The 19,487-nt window shown below is 40.0% G+C and overlaps 1 protein-coding gene across 1 annotated transcript in view; it reads right to left on the minus strand.

Moving 5' to 3' along the window:
- The window catches only part of SPON1 (spondin 1), a 183,918-nt gene that overhangs the window by 92,606 nt on the left and 71,825 nt on the right, over positions 1-19,487 (minus strand). The window contains exons 4-6 of the mRNA XM_042837215.1: positions 16,469-16,542; positions 13,413-13,535; positions 7,533-7,681 (exon numbers count right to left, since the gene is read on the minus strand). Of these exons, the coding sequence (XP_042693149.1) occupies positions 7,533-7,681; positions 13,413-13,535; positions 16,469-16,542 (346 nt within the window). The remainder of the gene's footprint in view (positions 1-7,532; positions 7,682-13,412; positions 13,536-16,468; positions 16,543-19,487) is intronic.

Consider the following 19,487-nt stretch of genomic DNA (forward strand, 5'->3'; position numbering starts at 1 on the left):
CTTAACTGTTGAACTGTTAAAATATTAATTCCTTTTTTAGTTATGCAAATTGTTTCCTATCAATAACCAGGTAATTATTCGGAGAGAAAAACTTCCAAGTCTCGTACAACCTCATACAGAGGTGTGAAAAACCTCTGGAATTCATGAAGCAAGATGAGAGCTCGCAGCCTTCAGTTTTATCATCAAATAATAAATGCTATTTAGGAGCAGAAAAATATAAAACAATGCTAAAGAAAGACTTTTTTTCTCCATGTCACATCACTCGACTGTCACCAGCACAGTCAAGGCTCCTTGTCAGCAGCCTCTGAGGAAGATAATGAGGCCAGCAGCAGCCCGCCAGCCCAAAAAGCTGCAGCACTGATAGAACAGCAATGCTTTAAAATTATTTATCTCTAAGAATGGAAACATTGGCCTGGAGGAAATATTTCACCTGGGGGAAATTGCCTGTTTCTGAGTATGCCAGAGGTGGGCATGCAGCCAGAACACTGGCAAGGTGCTCAGCATGGGGAGGCAGAAGGACCTTAGATGCTGTGGCAGACTACCTGCACCATGCTCAAGCCAATTTGCCATTGTTCCCCATGAAAACAGCTTCCCAGCAGGAGTCTGTTCAGTGCTGCAACATCCAGAAGCATTTTCCAATGTAAGAAGCTGAAGAGATTTTTGTAGAGCAAGGCGCCTCGGCACTCAGAGCCCCTGAGAGCATGATGCACGTGCCTGCTTTGCAGTATGGTCACTCTTGGTTATGAACAATGAGTTCTGCAAAGGAAATGCCTGAACACCACCCAGCACAACGACAGACTGCTCTACAAATCCCACGTCACATGAGTGCAAAAGTTCTGTCCCATTATTTTCACAGGCAGGAGACACAAAGCATCTGGCCTGATCCTGCACACCCCTAGTACAAGTAGGAGTGGATTAAAGGCACACCACAAAGCCTGGGCAATGGCAACCACAGTGTGTCACAGCTCCACTGACAGAGCCTGTTTCCAGTCATTTTGCAGCATTTCCTTTCTTTTTTTTTTTTCCTCAGTCACTAACTCTTGCTAAAATCAACTAGACAACATGAAATGACACCAGTAACCAAAGCTACTAACTTGCTCAAGTTTGACCCAAAGCTCAACATTTTAAAATAGTGTTTTGTTTGGTGTTGTAAACCAGGCAGATAACCAGAATCATAGAACAGTTTGCAGAAATCACATTCAGTGCCTGCCAGGTCTCATAAACCCCTGAGCAGATGAACCTCACACAGCCTGGCTGTGCTCTAATATTTAAGAGATTGTCCACAGCACAACAATATTTGTAGAGAACTCAAATGAACACATATTTGTCTATGCATTTTTATTGGCTGACTGCATGAACTACTAAAAGTGTGCCAAATCTTTCAGGTTTTGTCCCAGGAAGTAATATGTCACCTAAGGATGAACATCACCTGCTGATGAAGGCTCTGGGGGTATCTCATGGTGGCCTTCCAGTACTTGAAGTGAACATATAAACAGGAGGGGGAACGGCTGTTTATCAGGGTGGGCAGTGATAGGACAAGGGGGAATGACTTTAAACTGAGACAGGGGAGGTTTGGGTTGGATATGAGGAGGAAGTTTTTCAGCCAGAGGGTGGTGAGGCACTGGCACAGGTTGCCCAAGGAGGCTGTGGATGCCCCATCCCTGCAGGCATTCAAGGCCAGGCTGGATGTGGCTCTGGGCAGCCTGGGCTGCTGGTTGGCGACCTGCACACAGCAGGGGTTGGAACTGATGAGCACTGTGCTCCTTTGCAACCCAGGCCATGCTGTGATTCTAATGTTTATTTGTCAAAGCTTAGTTTTGCAACAGCAACTTTAATGGCTCTCAGACTAAATCAAGGTGCTTTGTATTATTCAGAACCCATTTCTTTGAGAAATGTTTCCTACTACATACAGGGATATTTTCACCAAAAAACAATACTTTTTTCTGACTTTTAAGAAAAAAGATGCTTTTTTTTTTAACCACCGATGCTGAGTCTTTCTTTTGATATCTCATTCACATGTTTAGTTAGTTTTAAAGCTAAAACACAATTATCATGATTGCCAAACAGTTACACAACCAAAGTTTTTACAACGTAACTCCAATTAAAGAACAGCTTTCTGATGGGAACACCCAGGGCCTGTTTTGTTTATACAAACCTACGGGCAAGATGACTTAAATTCTGTATTTTCTACACTGCCTTCAAAAGAACACATGTTCAGAAAAAAAGTTGATTTTCTCTTTTCTGCTTTCCTTCTGAAGAGCGACGACCTCACAAATCACTACTCAGATAAAAGAAAAATAAGGTTCTGATTGTTTGTTAAATATTTTAATAGTCCTCAGATAAAAAAGGCACTTTTTAGAAGTATGTGTTTTTGAAACAAATGCTGTATTTTAACACGTGTTGGCATCACGTTTATTTGGCTGTGACGAGAGAAATGGCCTGGCATTCAATACCAGCTTTGTTTCTTAGTAGAAAAGAGAAGTTATTATCAGCAAGTACTGAAAAAGAATGCAGTTGTGATGAACTGCTTTGTTTTCTTGTTTCAAAGAAATCAGCACAAACTGGCAATCATCCCAATGAACTCCTTTTGGAAACTGATTAGAATATGTAGTTCAACTTAGAAGAAGTGCTCTAAACCCCACTGTATGAGTTATTTTCTGGTAGATGACTTCCCTTCACGATAATAACACACAACAATTTCTTTTTTTGGCAGAAATAAGTCATGAAATTTAGGATTACAAGGCGTTTCAAATTTTCTAATTACCAAGATGCAAAAGGGGTTGAAATTATAAACAAGACGTATTTTCCGAGAAGAAAGGATGGAAAATCTACTATTAGCAGTTTCAAAAGACAAGAAAAAGAACTGTAATTTTTGACAGATGTGCAGCACAGAGCAGTAGAGGAATCTGAGAGCAAACAGAAGTTTAGACACAAATTTATAATCAAGCAGCTCAATCTATCTAGAATTAAATACAGCATTAAAAACATGCAGCCAGGCCATAACTAATGTAGAAAGTCTGCTCAGACAGGGCTTTACTACCTCAGTATTTGACAGAGTCCGAAGCACAGAGAAGTTTTTATGGCCTTTGCAGAGAAACAAAGGAGTTTTGGACAACTAAAAAAAAAATACAGCAGTGTAATTTTTACATTAGACTTTATGGTCATACTAATATTTCCTAAGCAAACCTCTGAAAAGCAGCTGGGAAGTCAAATCTCTGCCCTCGGAATGAGATGGAGGGGCTGACCCACAGGGTGACACCATTTGCGGTAGGTTGGGTAGGCAGAGACATCCCAGCCAGACCATTTCCTATTGCTTCCATGAAGCAGCCACAGAAAACTCAGAAGTAGCACAAGGCAAAAGAATCTCAGATACCATGCACCATGACGGCCAAGCCATCATATTTTCACCAATTTTCAGCTGCTTTAAATGAGCTCAGCCTGAGATTTCTGCAGCAATCACAACCTTCAAGTGCAAAGCAGCCTTATTCTCAACCATAATTAGGGGTATCCTCTCTCCAGAGCTCAAGTGTTCAATTTTTAGCTGCTCTGTCAAGCACTCAACTGAACCTCCCTGGTTGGTAGGACAATTTTAACTTCTATTAGTATACAATAACAGATAAGTAAAAAAATCCCCACAAAATTAAAATTTTGAGCCTGCTTCAGTAATCGGTAATACTTCATTAACAGTTTGCCAAGTAATGCCATGGTGCAAACAATATATTAAAGAGTCCTATTTTCAATTCAGGTGTTTTACTAGGCTGAGATAGAAAAACCTAATGACTGCATTTTTACATGGACAAATGCAGTGCTGCATTACAATGCCAGTAATGACATGGTAGCTACTCAACTGAAATACTAAAACTCTGGTTCTCAAAATAAAATACATAAATAGGGATTGATCCAAATTTCCTATTTTTTCTTTTTCTTTTTTCTTCTATAGAAAGTTCATGTCATTTCAGGCGTCATCTTCTATTAGGAAATTGTCTTCACATTCATCATAACATATAACAATATCTACAAACATCTAACTTGCTCTTCTAGAGTTCTGGAGGCAGTCAGCTCTAATCTATAGCCACTAAAGACAACAGAAGAAGTCATCCCACCTGCTGACATTGCACAGAGCATTAAACCAAACCTGTCGGGAATGCCAGCTCTGTGCCAGCAGGCAATAAGCAGAGAGCACCAGTTGCCTTTCCTGAAGACAATGGCAAGGTCCAGAATATCTTTTATCCTCGTTTACCACCAACATGTTTTAAAAATGACTTCACATTTTTCCTAAATTATTCCTCCTCAAACAATTAAGCAAAACCAAACAAGGTCTCCCTTGAGACACTGAAACTAAGGGGAATAAGCCTGTCCCTGTTCTCACCTTATTTTCATCTTGGTGCATCTGTCAATGATAATAATATTCGGCACTGTGCTTCAATCTATTTTGTACCTACATGTTTTAATCAATGTTTCGTTTTTTGTTTTTTTTTAACCAAAGCAATCAGAATACAGATGCAAGACTCCTCAAATTTTGTATCTGTTTCTAACTGAGCGGTTTTTGAACTGATAGATCTTGGACAAATCAGACCTTCTGAAAACCACAGTGTTGAGAAGTGAAATAATGAAGTATTTCAGAGACACAAGAGGTTGGTGAATGTTCTTTTGTGCACACCATTGTTTTTCATCCCTTGTTTTCTCATGAACGATCCCTGGAGCATAATGCACCAATTACCCTATTGTACACATCAATCACTTGACAGACTGCTGGTAGAAATACTTTTATCTGCTTTGTTTTTTCCTTCCAATCTGCAACAAAAACTTTTACCACAAAGGTTGAGTAGTTCTTTCAATTTATCCTAGAGAAATAAGCTATAAAGCAAGTGAACTATAAACTATCAAGCAAGTTTGCAGAGCCCATGACTACCCATTCAACAATATCAGAGTCTCATCAGGAACAACACAAATCAGAGCATTCAAGGCACAATTCAGGGAGAAAAGCTGACAATGATTCAGCAGTCCATCACAGGGAGAACAGAGGCGCTCACGCTTGAGAATCTTTTGTTAATTATACAACTGTTAGGGCACTTCTTAACAAAGCACCATGTACAGAAACCAGCTTCATTAACAAAAAGTTTTTTTGTAACTTCTTAGTAATAACGTCATCAAAACAATCAGATTTTTTGAGTCTCAATAAAACCTCACAGAGTGTTAAGTTTTGTAAGTACTTTCCTGTGTATTCACCTAAAAGACCGCACAGCAAACGCTGCAGGTGCAACAGGGTTCTGAGCCCCAGGTGAAATATGAAGTGGGAAATAAATACGGAGGTTGCTTGGGAAGTGTGGGGAAAGAAATGACATTACGAATTTCAAAGCAAGTAGAAGATATTGGAATGAAAAAATTACAGTAAAAGAAGCCAAAGCCTCAACGAACACCAACAAAACAGCTCTTCACATTACTAGCTCTGTTGTCAGGTAGCAGAACTTTACCTCAGTACTTCTCAAAAATATTAGTTGAGCTTAAGCATATCGAAAACAAACCAAAGGTCAAATGAAAATGTTACAGTGTACATGGAGAAGCAGCACTGTTCTAGCAATATCCAGTCGTAACGTCAGCTCAGTGGCTGAACTGGCGCACAGTAAGTTCTAACAAGGGAAACAGGAATTGCTGCAGGTTGGACACAAGCAGGTAAGCCTGACCCTCAAAGGAACTGCAGCATTCACTGATTCCACGTGTGACCTCAGCAGCAGATTCAGAGAACTACAGAATGGTTTGGGTTCTAAGGAACAACAAAGATCATCCAGTTCCATCTCCCTTCCATGGGCAAGGACAACTTCCAGTAGACCAGGATGACCAAATTCCCATCCACCCCGGCCATGTTTGCAGCCAGTGAGCTACGCTATGTTCTCTGACAGTCACAACCACCTCTGAACCAAAGCCACTGCACAAGTCCCTCTCTTCTTTTGGAAATGCATGGTGCAGAAAAACAGAAAGCACAGTTTCTGGAAAGCAGAATGAGTCGCCATGTTCATCTTTTCCATCTTACCCTCAAATTCCCCATCTCTTCCCCCACTGCTCAGCATAACTTTCACAGTTACATCTCTACTTGACTTCATCCTATGCCTTTCCCTCCTCCCCCTTTGTTTCTGGAGCAAGCCAGACTTTCACACGGTTACACTCACGGGCACCAAACTCTCACTATGCTTGTGAAGACTGTACAAACAAGTGCTCTGTTTTTTAGTACAAAGATAACAAGCCTTTGTTCTTAAGATAATTTTTTTTATCATCATTGAAGCGTGAAGTACTGTTTTCCAATCTCATAGTATTTATTTTGATTTTGGTGAAATTTGTACCCTTAAAAAGAGTGCTGAATCACTGAAAACCAAATACATAATTTCTTTAAAACTTCAGCCATTTTGAAATCTTTAATTGTCCATAAGTTAGGCAGAAGCAGAAAGAGACCAAGAACTACAATTAAAACAGTACATTTCAATTGAAGACTAAATCTTGCCTCACGGCACACTAAAGATCGCGAAGCAGTCCCACGAAACGTCAAAACAACAGCGTACTTGTTGTGCCACCTGATTCAGGAAAGGACTGAGAAAAAGGGACTCTAGCAAGTCAGATCTGCCTTCATTTTTCAGCCTTAACTTCCCTTACTGAAGGCTGTTTCCACTTGGCACCTGTCTCGTCCGTACAACGTCATAAGTTGGGAGAATTTCTTCTTTCTCTCCCATGTGGCGCAGTCACAGCGATACACGCTGCACGCACCTGTACCGCCCTGCGTACTTTCATACCAAATTATACATGTAGCATTATTATATGTGCTAATATCTACATCTTCTCTCTCATCGATGAGCTTCTAGTGAGCCCTTGAATTTCATGGAGGCAGACATTCTAATAACAATCATCACCATACCCCAGCATACTTTATTTGGTCGCTTTCTACTTCATGTAACAAAATGAATATCATCTATAAACAATTTGAAAGATTGACTTCTGCTCAGCTAAGTCAATTCCCTGTAGGATGATATACTGTAAAGGCTCTTTTGCCCTTAACCATAAACCTGTTTCATCAAGTTTTATTAGTGCAATTATGTAAAGTCTTCCTACTCAGCAACAAAAATTACCTTACTCTCCTGTAAGAGCATTGCTAACTCGGATGAATCTGCAGCTAACTGCAAATAAGATACGTACCAGAAGAAAAAAACCCAACCTACTAATATTAAAACACATTATACACCAAAGTTCACCACTTCAAAAAGAAAAACGGCATGCTGCTTGCCATTTTCAAGTTTTCCCTTTAACAAACTGTGTGCTTTCACGATTAAGAAAAAAAAGCATTTACTCACATATTTCTAATTTACGTCTTGAATAACACAGGTATCTCTAAGTACACAACACTACAACTTATTTGCCCTTTCACAGACCAAAAAAAAATTTCAGAGTAAGAATGAGTCTTTAGAGACAGACAGCTTGCTTCATCTGCTTAACTGAATCCAAAGCGGGATGCATTGTTTGTAAAGTATACCTTAAATCACACTTACTTGTTGTCGAATTTCTTCTTCCATCTTGACTGGGGATCCCAGCTCTGCAACCTGCTTGACGCCTTCACTCGCATACCCTCCGTACTCCCAGAGGATGTAGTTCTTGGAGTGAGAACTGCCAATGATCGCAGACCAGTGGTTGGTGCGCCCTTGCAGGAAGAAAGGAAAAAAAGAAGAAAAAAAGGGGAATTAAAACAGCAATAACATATTCATTCATTCTTCTAACATTAATACCTGCTACCCTCAAAAGAGGCTCAAACTCTAATTCCTAATCTTTTATTAAAGTGAAGGGCTTCAAGTCCCTGGTCCTCATCAGTACCAGACTTCAGTGTGTGCTACATGCTGTCAGTTCTTACTACATCAGTGCACCTCATCTTTAGAGTGCCATAATAGTCAACTACAAGAATACAATACTATGTGTTAGTGATTATTGGATATAACAAAGACAGAAACGAAAAGAAAGGCAGGACAGCTGACCAAGCATCTCCTAAGAAGTTTAGTACAGGCTTAGTGTAATTTGTCTTCATTTGAGCTTCCTCGGGATGTTTAAAAATCTTTTAATTTTAGGCCTTCATGTGAACTGCTCATAAGGATAAAACTTGCAAGGAGTCAAAGATTTCAGCAAGTCATTTCCTTGTGGATAGATACCTGTTTCTTGCAACAGACCAGTAGATTTGTGTTTGGCTGGTGACAGCAGAGCACCAGAAAAGACTAGAGGCTAGATACAACTGTGACTATATAATCACTGAGCGGTTCAGCTTTTTGTTTATATCCTTGTGCCAAATCATTATCAGGAAGAGATACAGAAGGCTTAGAGTACAAACCTCCCTGCGCTGCACAAGCAGCTTCCTGGCTAAAAAAAAAAAAAAAAAGGAAAGTCTGTTTCCTATTGGCAAATCGTGCTCAGCTTTCCTTCCAAGAAACTTTTGAAATACTGATATTGAATTGATCTCATGAACACCAATGTAGCTGTTTTTCCTGTTACTGCATATTCACACCATACATACATGGTGCTGCCTTTTATTTTCTCCTGAACCACTCATAGTGGTTCCCACTAACTGAGGAAGGAAGCGAAGGAGCACACTTTGGTCCTTCTATGGCTGTTTGGTTTACTTGCCCCATTTTCCCCAATGTAAGAATTGCAGAGACAGGCAAATGGATTCCTGCTCTGGTTTCTTGTCTTGTCATGCAGGAAAAGAAAAAATGTTAAAGTTTAAGAAGATAAAATGTTAGAAAAGTCTGATGGAATTGAAAAGATATTAGAGCAGAAAGGAGTCTCAGAAGTCCCACAGTACTGGAAATAAAAATGAATTCATTAAGCGTCAAATAGCACTCTGCAAAGATATCAGGTTAAAGGAAAAGGATGAGAAAATGAACTCCTCACATAAGCAGACAGTCTGGTAGCAGTGCAAAGACCACAGGAGATCAGGGAGACAGAATGACAGAATGAGACAATATTTAACATTTTTCTTTGCAATGCAAAATGGAGAGAGGAGAGATAAAAACAGCTGAAAACTAGAATAAATGAATGAAAAATGAATAATAAAGTAAACAGAAGGAATGCAAATTTAAAATGTGAAAAGTGGGACAATGAAATTGATAAAGACGGCGTAGAGAATTGAATAGATAAAGTCAGATGCAGGAACATAATCACAGCAGAATAGAAAATGGGTTAGGAAAAAAAAGAAAAACAACGGTAGGGAATCAAGGGAGAAACGCGTAGCAAAAGCAGAATGGATGAGGGAAGGTGATCCAGCAGCACAGAGAACAGAGCATCTGCTTTTCTCCTTGGACATAAATAAACTCACTGAGCTCTGAATTATAGCGGGCTTGGCGCGTTGAGAGACCAATAAAGCTAATCAGCAATTGTGCCCTAAATGGAGAAGAAGAGAAACTAAACCCCACTATGCCACTTTCCCCAATAAGAGGCTGTGTTGCTGCTTTGTGAACGCATCATCTAGTAATTGCTCCTCAAGCAGAGCCCTTCCAAACTGCAGAGAGAAACTGCCATTCAGCTTGAGTGAAGGACTGCTCATTGTTTTTTTCCTAACACGCAGGTCCAAAGCATCTCACTGCTACAGACACGCACTGAGTGACACTGAAACTTACTGAAAGGTGGTTCCATATACTCCCCAAAAAAGAAAAATACAGAAAAGAACCAGAGAGCCTTTCGGTCTTCAGTAGAACTAATTGCCCCATGTGCTCCACAGCTTTTTCCCCCTGTCCTGTCCTAAATCGAGAAAGAGTTTGGTGTCTTTGCAACCAGAGCCCAGCCTCTCGCACCCAGCACCCCTTCCTAAAAAGCTGCTGGCTCTCTGCATAATGCAGCTGGCCCATGGACTTGCCCCAAAGATCTATTCAAAGCATACGCTACATTTTCCCAAAACATTTTTCATGAAATCCGTGAGACAACTGCAAATGTTTCACTCTTCACTTTGAAAGTCCTGTTTTTGTGAGAATAGACTACTCAATCACTTGCTAAACTTCTTCCTCTAAACACAAGTGAAACTTCAAAACATAAAATAATCAGATGCACGTCAGGCCACAGCTATTCTGCACCACCAGTCTGTCACAATCCGATTGCTGAGACAGCAAGCAGAACGCAGACAGCTTAGCAATGGTGTTATTTCACTTCATTTTTGTGCAATTCCTCAGTTAACATGAATATATGCATGTGTATGTATTCTCTGATACATCGTGCAGATGAAATCATAATGAAGAATATATATGTTTGTTATCTTACACGAACAATAATCAGAGACAAGTGCTTTTAAGCTCAGGGTTTGTGTAAATACAAATCAATCTGACCAGAAAAACATTATGGGAAATTTGATAGTTCCCACTGAGCCAGATTTAAAAAGAAGTGAAATTCAACTGCCACTAGTTTTAATATCAGGAGCCATAACCATGTGCAAAAATCACTTGCAAAGCGTGCTTGATTTTCTATAAGCCTCAGTTTATCAGTTTAATAAAAAATGTTCAGTCTCTCCCAGTTCCACGAAAGCAAAGTTTTTTAAGAACTGCTTTCAGAAACTTTCCTACAGGCATTCTTTCCACCCACTTGATGGCTGGCACACTCAGAACCAGACTGTTAGGACCAGACGACCCTTAACATCCCTTCCAACCCAAGTCACTCTGTGATTATAAAACCATACTGCAGTAGTTTGCAGTGATTTCCTTCTGAGCAATACTTTGTAGAACCTAATGACTCCCAAATACACTCTATGCTTTGTATAATTTCATAGAGCAGAGGTGTTTTAGTTGTACCAGTATAATAAATTATTCCTAATTCATGGAATCTGTGAAAACACACAAGAGTTTTCTAGGATTAACAGTTTTGCACAGTACCTTCAGAAACAGTTTGTTTGATAGTAAACAAAATATTCTCTTAGGAGAAAAGCAACACAATACATATTATTGGTGATATTTAAAATGGCTCAGAAGTTGATTTAAAGAAAAGAAATAAAACTTCCATGATTGGCTTTCTATTTCAGCCTCACTGTTGGCATAAAAAACAAAGCAGGTATTTTTTAGATTCGTGGTGCAGCTTGGGTTGCACGGGACTTTGAAGATCATCTAGTTCCAACCCCTCCTCATAGCATAACAACTTTGTAAATAAAGGATTTACTACAATCCATCACCAATAGTACTTTAACGTAACTACTGCACAAATTCAAATTTTCAAAGAATGTTAATGATTGCTTTTCATTTGTTATATTGCTACATCTGGATAAAAGATCTTACCACCTTTTGGGAATTTCAGTGCAAAGTCTCATCAGCTGTTTTTACTCGGACTAATCCTACTACATTATGTGGTGGTTGTTCTTTTCACAGAACCATAGTATACCCTGAGTTGGAATGGACCCACAAGGACCATCGAGTCGAACCCCCGGTTCCACACAGGACCACCCAGACCCCAGACCCCACGTCTGAGAGCGGTGACCAAACGCTTCTTGAACTTGGGCGGCTTGGGGGCAGGCGCAGAGCCAGCAGCAATCTGTTCTGGGGCCCAACCTTTCTGGCTCAGAACCTTCCTCTACCCCCACCTGCCACAGCTCCACACCGATCCCCCTGGCTCCTGCCACTGTCACCAGAGAGCCAAGCTCAGTGCTGCGCCTCTGCTCCCTGTGATGAGCTGTAGGACGCCACGATGCCTTCTTCCCCTCAGCCATTCCTCAAATGTCTTTCCTTCCAGACCCTTTACCATCTTGGTAGCCTCCCTTTGGGTGCTCTCACGTAGTTTCATGTCTTTTTTTATATTGTGACGCCACACGTGCATCCGGTGCTGGAGATGAGGCTGCACAGTGCAGGGCAGAGCGGGACAATCCCTCTCCTCCCCAGCAGCAGCACTGGGCCTGATGCCCCCAGGGCATGCTGCTGCTCAGATCCAAGTTGCCGTTGACCAGAATCCCCAGGTCATTTGCACACAGAGCCAGGGCTGTCCCATCCCAAGTGTAGAATTAAATTCCGTGTGGTTGGTGATTGCTCAGACCTCAATTTGTCAAGATCTCTCACTATGGTCTCCCTGCCCCTGTGGGAATCGACAACTCCTTTCACTTTAGAGATATCTACAGATTTATTTAACATACCTTCAATTCTGACATCCAAGTCATTGATAAAAACATTAAAGAGAAGTATCCCCAAAACAGAGCCCTGCAGAACCCCAGCAGTGACTGATTGGCAGCTTAGATGGAGCCCCACTGACCGTAACGCCTTGAGCCAGACCCATCAGCCAGCCCATCAGGGCATTTTTCCATCCACTGCATCACAAAGTCACAGTAATTTCATGTTTCCTATTTCCAACTGCTACCTAAATCCCTACTAACATTGCATATGAAGTGTGACACTCAGCAGATATATAAATCGTGCAATAGCCTGGAGAAGCACTTCTACAATTACTCACTTTGGCTTATTTCATCTCCTGTGCATTATGCTGACAGACAGCTTTTGAACAATGGTACTGTTCAACTTCAGATGTTCTAAATAATCAATGTGAGCAATATTGCTTAGACTATCAGAACTATGAACTGATACACAAACCACATTTGATTTATATGGTGGTACTCTGACAGAAAGTAATAAATTTAGAAAAAAGACATAAAAAGACCAAACAACAAACATCAGCCACAGACAACCTAACGAAGTTTAAAGACCAATAAATGTGACTCACGTTCTCAAATCATATCCTAGCATCTACTGCTACAAGCTGCAGAATAAGTAATGAAAGAATAAACAAATAATGCACTTCTTTGTAACTTCACTATTTACAGTTATTTGGATTATTACAGTAAAAATCCTGATCCCGTCGACAGGATCGGAGAGATAAAGCTCAGAATATGTATTTCAGCTGTATAATCCATTGCAACATTGAGAGTAAGCTACTGTCCAAATGTCTAACCAGCCTCCTTGGCAGCAAGATGCAGGGCTCAGTGAATTAACTAGAATCTTTCAGAGGTTGTGAAAGGACACAATACTGAGTTTTGGCTAGATTAGCATGGTTGTAAACACGGTTGTAAATTTTAGTGTGTCCTGCATTTTAGGTCGTGTTTTGCATTAAATTCCATTTCCTAGCTGTACATGATAATCCAGGCTAAGTGTTCAGTAAGAGAAGAGGCAAAAAAAAAAAAAAAAAAAAAAAAAAAAAGGTAATCTCTATATAAGGAAACATCTTTACACTTCAAAACATCAGGCAAATCTCTAGAATTTATTTGTAATTTATAGCATCCGTAGATTTTCAATACTGCACATAAGCAGTACTGCATATTTGTCATTACTGACCCTAGTGGGGTGTTTACCAAGTAACATCACAGCGATCTCCAAATACCTACACCATGTTTGTGTAGAGCAAGAATATTAAGAAAAAAAAATGATGATACTCACGTGGAAAGTCTTTGGGATGTGTTTTTTCTGACCAATTTCCATAAAACGTTAGCCTGTATTTGGCAGTTCCACAGGCACAGCAATCTAAAATTGGTTTGTCGGTTACACCTTCTGAGGCTGAATCTGAAAAAACAGGAATGAAGGCACCTACTGAGAAGGGTTACAACTCAACAGCAACAGATGACAGCAAAATTGACACAATAAGTACTCCTGCAAATACATCTGAATTACATTTACTCGTGTTCATTAGTTTTTAACGTTAGGCTTCACAAAAGTAGAATCCTGAAGTGATTGGTTTGGATTCATGGGTGGATGTAATGACTCACTGCAAACACAAAGGCACGTTTACAATTTTAGTTGTTTTCAGATTCAAAACAGGTTCATTTCTGGTTCTTATTTAATTTGGTGAAAACCTCAGCAGATCTAAAAAATACGATAGACTGGAACTTACTGGATAGCCAGGCTATGTAAGTTCTTCAGTGGGATGCAATAATCAGCTGCAAAAGCCCCATGCTAATGCCTCAGTTGTACTTTTGCATGCGCAGAAAACCCCTGAGTTTTTGCATGCACACATTTCCTGCTCACAAATCATTCCCTGCTCTGAGAAACATCCAGTGATGTTGAATGATGCAGCTGAGACCCAACCAGTGCTGCCAACGAAAACCCAGTCGCTCTTTTGACTATTCTCTAGTGATTTTTTTTTAACAAGAGACATGGAATAGACAGCGGGCTGCATCAGTGGCTTTGCTGTGGTGCTGCAATCCTGCCGCTGCCTTTCTCAAGGATCCTTCAGCAGTGCAATTAATGCTGAACAACATCTTCCTGCACACATGATGGTGAGGCAAATACAGAGACACAAATATCACATGTTACAATTACTTTGACAAATTCTTTCTGTCCCTCGAAAAGACTTTATTTATAGCAGCACAGGTCAAAATCATGAAGAGCTTGAGCTTAAAACAAATTGAGTCCTGAAATGTACAGATTAGACGAGGCTATCAGATGTGAAACCCAAAACTAAAGCCCAAACCTTAACCAAACAATTTAACGCTAATCCGTATCTTCAGCACTCTATTTTAGTTAATTAGGACACACTCAGGAAAATAACTGAGCAGCAGTAACAAGTCATTTTATTATCTTTCAAAAGAGTTTCAGGACTTAACCAAATTGCCTCTTGTGTGAATGAAGCCTTTCTGAAGTTTCTTAAGTTTTTTTTTCCCCCAACAGAATCGCCCATTTCCATCTATTCTGGAAAATATATACACTGACTGCAGAACAGCTTTGCCCATAACCGCAACATAAATCTTTCGTTATTAGGACAATGTGTTTCTGTCCTTTCCCTCATTCAGTGTCTTTAGGACAGAGCTCAACAAATAAATTCCCCAATTTGCCAATAGCTTTCTTCTTATCTAACGCCTTGTCTAGACTAAAGCAAAAGTGGTGCTGAAGAAGAAAGCTGAAGTTTTCTGGCTGTCCTTAATATTTTAAGCAGATAAGATTTAACACTTCAACTAGATTGAGTAGTTGGTGATGTGCAAACGCTTTCTGCTATCAGAACTCACCACAGACAACTAAAATTCTCCAAACATGAAGCTGTTACTCAAAAATACAGAAGTTTAGAAGTACAGTTTTGACACAAGCTGGCTTTCATTAACTGAAATCATTATGACTGATTTATCCACTATCCAAGAATCCTGCCTTTTCTCCCTTCTTTTCCGAAATAACCACCATATTGTTGTTTATTCTGGTGGCTTTTTACATCAGGTTTGCCACCAAACTGCAATGTTTTTAAAAAGCCTAGCTTACGTATTTCCATATTTGAAACGGCTCAAAACACTGACAAAGAGGTTTCCTAGTGACAGTCAGGGATTCCACATTATGAACTACAACTGAATGCTTCACTGGCACACATTCAGTTCACTAAAAATGAAGGACAGTGTGCCAGGTATTTTTTAAAAATGGTGGTTTTTCTTTTCTCCTCAGTACAAAACTGAAGAAAAACCATTCCAAACTTGCAAAGAGAAGAAATAAGAACTGCCCCATAACCATCAACTCTGCACTTCTGCACAAAGTTATTACTTTTCAAGGAAATGTGGGAAGTTTCTCCTGGAAAGAATTAAGCTGTATGATCTGGAATTTAAATCAGAAGAGTATGTGCATGTCAGTATCAAGGGAGCAGGCCCTAGTTGCTACCCAGACCTCACCAGCACACCTCCTCCTGCAAAGATGGGATATCTGTTTGAAGGTGAACATATCTCCCCAATATCTGCACACATTCCCATACGAAGGACACTTATGTTTACTAACAGAAGCAACACAATCTGCCAGCAGATTACAGAACCTAAAGGTCACTTTCCGTATTTGCTTTTGTAACAGATTATATATTTAAGAATTGATAGAGAATTCCACAAAGCCCCTGAAGAAATCCAACATACAATTCCCCTGTTTTCAGTGGGAGTTTAATGGCCTGATGTACTTCACAGAATTTCCTCCAAAATACGCAAACATTGCCATGACAACCCTGGTTCAAAAGAAGAAAGAATGAAAATAATTACAAAACGCAGAAGGAGAATCAGGAGACTGTGGTTATTTGAACTAACTTCACTTGCATGACCTTTCTGGGAAGGAGGAATTTGCATATGCAGAAATAAAAGTCAACTTATCAAAAGACAATTGCAGTTCTCCTTTGTTTCTCGTGTGAATTTTAAATCTCTCTGCTACAATTAATTCTAGGAAAGGTTGAAAATAGCCCAAGCAACAGGTTTCACACAAGGGGAAAAGGAGTAAGTGTCACATTTAGGTGGAAGCAAGAAAGAATGTATGAGAAACGGTATGCAATGTAAGGAATCACAGAATGACAGAAACGTAGGGGCTGGAAGGGGGCTCCAGAGAGCATCCAACCCCTGCCAGAGCAGCTCCCTGCACGGGTAGGCAGAACATCACTGAAATAAGAGATCCTAAATTTCAATCCATATGAAACCATTAAGGGATCAAAATTGTAACTGGATATAACAATTAGGAGAACTCAGCAGAACACGACAAGGAGATCACCTTACCTTGTTCACAGATTCTTTTGGTGAGAGAACCCTCGTCTTGAAAATAAATAATGCGCTTCTGCACAATACTGGCTCTACAAAGAAAAAAAGATTAAAATACATTTATTGCTTAAAGCAAGAAGAAAGTGCGTGATAAAGTAGCAAATGGACAGAACTGGGCTGCTAAAACCTAGGCGTACTTTTCTTATTCTGACTACACACGTAGTAACAAAGCTGGGATTTGGGGATTTTTTTTTTATCAACTTGCATTTGAATTGCATTACATTTTGCAGAGACTTGGGTTGTTGTTATCTTCACCGAAATGATCACAGTTACATGCTGAGGATCTGTGCTTTCAAAATGCGTGATGGTCAACTGAATATTCAATAAATCAAATCTTATATGAAAGTACTGAAATTACAATCGGTTTCAGAAAATCGCACGGCTAAGTTAAGCAGCAGTCTGTAGGCAATTCCAATGCATTCTGAACAAATAAATATTTCTGATATGCTACAGAAATTCAGTGCAAATATAATTTTAATACAGTTTTTTACTCCATCTACGGAGGCACTCTAAGTCAGGCTGGATAGGGCTCTGTGCAACCTGTGGGTGACAAGGGGGTTGAAAATGAATGGCCTTCAAGGCCTCTTCCAACTCAAACCATAAAGTTAAGACCAGAGCTAGCATAAGCTGAAGTCTTCAAGAGTAATTCAAAGGTTCCAAGAGAAAGGGCACTTTAATTAAGCATTCTAGATCGAATTAAGATATATAGTTCAAACAAAATGCAGCTTCATAAGCCTCAGTTTGAAGGCAGGTAAGGGGAACTGTTGAATCAGAAAACAGTACAGGGAAAAACAATTCGCGTGCAACTTTTTAAAATTAAAAAAAAGATGGAATTGTACACATTAATTTTTTAAAATATCCCATCTGAGATATCATAAGCAGAATCTTCTGTCAAGTATCTTCAAAGCAGTAAAATACTATGTTCTTCTTGGAGACCAGTGTCCAACACAGAGCAAATGTCATAAACGGTAATCAGTTGGAACAGCTCAAGTGACCCCCTTCCAGCCCTACTCAAATTTAATTAGGTTCTTATGCCATTTTATGACTATAAAATTTAATTTACATGTAAACTTTGTGGTTTTCCTGTTAGAAAACAGTTACAATTGGGTTAAATTCATGAACGTTCTTCACATGGAGTTTCCTGAGGAGAACCTGAGCTGGTATCTCCTCTTTGTTTAGTAGTATGGGAGCACATTCTTCCGACAGCCCTTTGTACCAACCCTTGAATACCATTATCATGACTGTAACACAGCAGCTCTTGCTCCGGCACAACGGCAAGCAGTTAATAAGAAGGCCCAGTCAGGGACATGAAATTCTAAACAGTAAGAGTCAGACTCTTGTCTTACCTCAGCTTTACAGTCAACGTGATCTCTCGAGAGATATTTTTCTCTCGAGAGTTATTTTTCACTTCTAACAACTGAAGTAAGAAGAAAAATCACTGTGTATGCTTAGAAGTGTTGCTGAAGTTAAGTCTGCTTTCTTTGACAGCGTCCAACCCCACAAGTTATCAAAAACTCGATGCAGTTTTACCATGCTTTTCTTTCCAAGACACAAGTTCAGAGCAGGACAGGATGGAATACTTCATTTCACACATAACCCACCCAGTACGACAACTGACCTTTGCAAACCTCCTAAAGCTAGATCAAGCTGGGAGGGGTACAGCAAACTACAGATTGTTTTTCCTTAATAAATTGGCATCTCATAAAGGCAGATGCAGTAAAGGACTACACAGGCAACAACCAAGGCTCTGAAAAAAGCAGTGTGAAAAGAAGAATGGAGCAGATCCTCCTGAAGACCCTACTAAGGCAGATGGAAAATAAAGATGAGGTGATTGGTGGTAACCAACACAGCTTCACCAAGGGTAAATTGTATCTGACAAATGTGGTGTCCTTTTATGAGGGAGTTGTAGCACCAGTGGATAAAGGAGGAGCAACTGGCTTCATTGATCTTGACTTGTGCAAAGCGTTTGACACTGTCCTAAGCAACATCCCAGTCGACAAATTAGACAAAAATGGATTTGATAGATGGACAACTTCGCTGTAAAAGAAATTAGCTGGATAGTCACACTCAAAGTTGAGGTCAACAGCTCAGCATCCAAGTGGAAACCAGTGATGGGTGGCATTCCTCAGGGATCACTGCTGGGACCTAGTATCTTTGTAGGAGACATGGACAGTGGGATCAGGTGCATCCTCAGAAAGGTTGCGGACAACACCAAGCAAAGTGGTGTTGTAAGTAGCTAACATGTAAGAAGGAAGGGGTGCCATCCAGAGGGACCTGGACAGGCTTGGAAGGTGGACCCATGCCAACATCATGAAGTTCAACAAGGCCAAATGCAAGGTCCTGAACCTGGGTTGGGGCAATCTCAAGCAGAAATACAGGCTAGGTGGAGAATGGCTTGAGAACAACCCTGAGGAGAAGGATTTAAGGGCGCTGGATGATGAAAGACCCAATGTGAGATGTTAAGGTATACTTGCACTCCAGAAGTCCAGCCAGGTTCATTCCTCAACTTGATGTAACAGCACCCACTTTAAGCAGGCGGTGGACTAAATGAATTTCTAAATTACCCTACGATTCCATGCCTTAAATATAATTTCAAAGAACAAGTTTTTCAAAGCTTAACGTCTGAAAGCACCCATACTTAAAAGCTAAACAAACAAGAAATCAGCTTTCTGGTGAAGAGCACCCAGATCTGCAGATCAAAAACATTCAGTATTTTACTTCATAAAGCTATTTTAGAAATAAAATGGAAATTGTTTGAAGCCGGAAGATGACTTATTTTATTCATTTTGCTGCAATCAGCTCATCAGTGTGAAACATCATGGGAACGGTTCCTTTTCTAACAACAAAAGCTGCTCAACTTTTTGAGTTGCTGTCTCTTCAGCTGGGTTTGAATTTATATGGAGCTGATAATCCAAATTAAGCCAGTGGGAGTTCTGTTGCCAACTTCAGCTGAAAAAGGACTGCTATATTAGATGGC

This window comes from Centrocercus urophasianus, unplaced genomic scaffold (assembly GCF_019232065.1).
Source record: "Centrocercus urophasianus isolate 14NV4802_14NV808 unplaced genomic scaffold, USGS_Curo_1.0 seq_7, whole genome shotgun sequence".
NCBI classification, from domain to species: domain Eukaryota; kingdom Metazoa; phylum Chordata; class Aves; order Galliformes; family Phasianidae; genus Centrocercus; species Centrocercus urophasianus.